General features: G+C 42.5%; 1 protein-coding gene across 1 annotated transcript; it reads left to right on the forward strand.

The window, feature by feature from the left end:
* Positions 1 to 574: 574 nt before the first annotated feature.
* K441DRAFT_635450 (HET-domain-containing protein) lies at positions 575 to 3,006 on the forward strand. Its single transcript, XM_067646433.1, has 2 exons — positions 575 to 2,752; positions 2,805 to 3,006. The coding sequence occupies exon 1, from the start codon at positions 629 to 631 to the stop codon at positions 2,732 to 2,734; it is 2,106 nt and encodes a 701-aa protein (XP_067504612.1). The 5' UTR covers positions 575 to 628; the 3' UTR covers positions 2,735 to 2,752; positions 2,805 to 3,006.
* Positions 3,007 to 4,106: the final 1,100 nt, after the last annotated feature.

Raw genomic sequence — 4,106 nt, forward strand, 5'->3', positions numbered from 1 at the left:
TTTAGGTAGAGTAGTTTGCTAGCGCCTTATAGGACAATTCTTAGTAGTAGAACCTAACTCTATAAGACCTTTTCGCTTATTTAAACTATATTTAGAGGCCTAGAAAGTAAGTAAAAGTAGAAGTAATATATAAGGAAGACGCGCCTTTAACTAATATAACTAGTATAGCTTTAAAATCTTCTTTAAAGGGCCGTCTTTAACAAAGTTAAGGCGGGGCTTATAGATATAGCACTTGCTATACTTAATTACGGTAGGATCTGCTATTTTTATAATATATATAGTGATATTAATAGAGGTGTTAATAAAAAGGAAGGCGCAATACTAGGATATTTTAATATTTATAATATTTTAATGTTTATTACGTGAATTCTGCCACAACTTACCGCGCGTAACTTTTTTTCTAACTAATGAGAAGCGGGCTTTCTAACCAATTAGAAATAGGCTTGGCGAAGTTTGAAAATTCGAACACTGAGGGTATAGACCACTCGTACCTCGGGTCAATAAGTCGCTAAGCTTGATAGGCAAGCGGTAAGGCCCAACCATCAAAAGCCTATAAGCTACGTTATTTCATCTCCGACTCGACATAGAGACTTAAGGCTCGTAATCTAGGCAGTGAAGGCCAAACAGAATGGTTTTCGAATACTCGCCTATCGACCGTGACAACGGGCAACATTTCCGTCTTTTAACCGTGTATCCGGGTCAAAAGGGATCTCCGATTGTGTGCAGCCTTACCCATTATGGCCTTGGCGACTTGTCGAGACACAAAGAAGGCCTCTATCAGTGGAGCACTGGAACGCCATTCTACCACCCTGACCAACCTCCGGCTGTTCCATGGGTGCCCGAGTACGAAGCGCTATCATACACCTGGGGTGACCAGTCCGTTCTGCGTCCCATCCAAGTCAATAATCGCGAGTTCAACGTCACCCAAAACTTATATTCGGCTCTCCACAGATTCAGGAAGAGTGACGAGAAGCGGGCGCTATGGACCGATGCCGTGTGCATCAACCAGGCCGACAATGACGAAAAAAGCCAACAAATTGAATTGATGGTAACAATTTTTGTGCGGGCAAAGGAGGTTCTGGTCTGGCTCGGTGACAGCGACGATGGCGGTGACCTTGCAATGCATCTGATTGATCAGATGGGCGGTTCGAAGGAGCAGCTAGCGGCATTCGATTTCGCGGCGTCAGACTGGGATGGCCCCCTGCGCGACCCATTTTACGGCATAGGGGATTCCGTGAATGAATATCATAAAGCTTATCGGCAGTTTCTCGGCTCCCTTGGCCTCATGGACCGCGCCGCCGTTGACGAGGCCGGGCTCTCTGCACTCGACAAGCTTTTCAATCAACGGTCTTGGTGGAAGCGAGTTTGGGTGATCCAAGAGGTCACGTTCCCCCAGAATGTTACGCTATACTGCGGCGCGAGAAGTGTCCCCTGGGAAAGTCTCGAGAACGTCATCCACAACCGGCTCAACCAGACAAACACCGAGCTGTCCAGAATTATCCAGAAAAGCGGTGTTGCGACGCTTTCAGCACAACGGGCCTACAACCGGGAATGGACTAGACTATTTGGCTTCGAAATGACGCCGCTGCTCGAAGTGCTGCAATCTTTTCGGAATTTCCAGTCTACAGATCCACGCGACAAAGTCTTTGCACTCCTTGGACTTGCTTCTAGCTCGAAGGAAATGGCTCTACCGCGGCCCGATTACAAGAAATCAGTTTCTATAATCTACTCCGAAACGACACGGGCAATCATCAAACACCAGCGTAATCTGGCTGTTCTCTGCCTCGGCCATTTCTCGTGTCAGCCTCAGCCCTCGCAGCATGACATTCCTTCCTGGGCACCTGACTGGACAGTAGTGCCAGACGTTGCACCTCTCTACTCGAGTCTTTACCAAGCTTCGCGCGACCACCCCGTCGAAGGGCCAGATATACCGCTTCAGCCCGATAATCCAAGTGATGAAACAGAGAAAACCTCCCCTAGAGGGGATGAGACAAATCTGCTTCGAGAGCCAGGGAAAGACAAAGTACAGGCGCCATTGCCAGCAACCGTCATATATCATCCAGCGCCGGCGACGTCCGGCCCTGACCAGAAAATCCTGTCCACGAATGGAATCTTGTGGGATACTATCTCTTCCGTCACTAGACCTATGCCCAACGATGCTCTGGACTCTGGTGAATGGAAATACATCATCAGAGATTGGGAGCCGGACGGACTGGAGTCCGACCCAGAAAGCTATCCAGGTCTTCGAGATCAGAAGCCGCTGAAGGCATTCTGGATCACGCTAATGCGGAACCAGATGTTCATGCCCGAGAACAAATCGCCCGAAGCATGGGACGAAGCACACCAGAACTATCACGAGCAATATCTTGTCTGGATGGGCCGCATTTTAGCGAAAGACATCAAGCATAGTCTCTTTCTCAAGTGGCTGGAGCAGTTTCCACTGGAGTCGATCATAGATGCCTTTTCTCAGCAGATTCAAGAAAAGTTGAGAGGCTGGAAGTTTTGCGTTACTAAAAAGGGGTATATGGGAATGGTTCCAAATCACGCGGAGCCGGGAGATCTCGTGTGCGTCTTCTTTGGCTCCAAGGTTCCTCTACTTATCCGCCCAACGCGGCGAGATGACTCTTGCTTTACTGTGGTTGGTTCATTATATATGCACGGTATCATGTCGGGAGAGGTTATAGATGAACTAGAGAAAGGCAATATAGAGAAGAGAACGTTTGATTTGGAGTAATAGGCTAAACTATTGTTGGTTAGTGAACTACCTACCTATTTAAGCTAGAATAGCTAACTAAAATCTACAGATACATGCGCGCTTTAAAGTTGGACAAAGATTGGAAAGACGACTGGGTTGCTAATAGCCCCTAAAATTTAAGTTTAGACCGCCGACGCCTGAGGCAAGAAAGGAGTTTACATTGCTTTAAGTATTGTTATATACAAAGCAAAAACAATACATTAAGTAGAGGATTAAAGTGGTGATTTAACTGGACTAAAGCGCCTTTAGAGCCCTATATTAAATCCTTTCTTATATTAGATTTAAAGCTATTAATTTTAAAGCTAGATTAAAGTAGATTTAGCTTATTTAGAGCTTTTAAAACTTTAATTCTATACTTAATTAAGAGGGAGATAGGCTGCTAAAGAGTTAATATTTAATATTAAAGCTAAATAAAACCAATTAGTAATACTAACACTTAGTATTAAAAGGTATATGGTATTAAAAAAGCTTAACGCATTAAATGCTTAGTTTAAGATAGGAGCGATATAGAGAATCAGGGGTAACAACGATAATTTTATCTATTGGTTTTTAACGATATATTTATTTATAAGTAATAATAATAATTAAATATTTTAAAATCCTTATAAATGAATTATTTATAAGCTTATAAATATATATAGGAAACTTGAAGCCTTAAGGTATAGTAAAAGGATGCTAAGTATATGTATAGTATTAATTATACGCCGTCCGTTCTGATATATACGCAAAAGTTAAAATTTTTAGACTTAGCCATGAATGCTTCCTTTATACTATATTACTGAACACCACCCCCCTAATACTACCCACAATCTAGTGCTATGGCTTCCCCTACTTTAGAATCTCTTTTAATTAACTCTAATAGTAATTCTAATACTTAGTCTAAAATATCTAAGCTTAAAAGCGATTTATTTAAAGACCTAATTGCTAATAAAGAATTTAACGCGTTATCCTCTACTGAATCCTCTCCTAATTTCTCTACCTAATCCTTTAATTAGCCCTTTAAGAAACGTAAAGTTTGGGCTGTAAATACTTAGGCTCTTACGCGTAAACCTACTAGTACTAAGCCGTATATAAATAGCAGTGGAAGGCGATATTGGTACTACAGGCAATACGTATTTTGGCGCAATGTGGTTATTAATAATATACGTTCCAACTTGTTTAACGCCCACGGTGTAGTCGTTAAGGAAGAGGACTTAATTATTAAGTGGGCTATAAAGTAGAGTCTCCAAGGCTTATTTTATAAGTAGGGGCAGCTCTATACTTAGAAGCTTAAGAGGTAGAAGGAATAGATTCTATAAGAGAGCTTTAACTCTGTAATAATACGCGACACATTTGCACAGCTAATTATAGT

The sequence above is a fragment of the Cenococcum geophilum genome, assembly GCF_001692895.1.
Source record: "Cenococcum geophilum 1.58 unplaced genomic scaffold K441scaffold_18, whole genome shotgun sequence".
NCBI lineage: Eukaryota > Fungi > Ascomycota > Dothideomycetes > Gloniales > Gloniaceae > Cenococcum > Cenococcum geophilum.

Bases quoted from the DNA above. Each gene is read 5' to 3' on its own strand.
- K441DRAFT_635450 (XM_067646433.1), top strand. From the start codon at position 629: ATGGTTTTCGAATACTCGCCTATCGACCGTGACAACGGGCAACATTTC.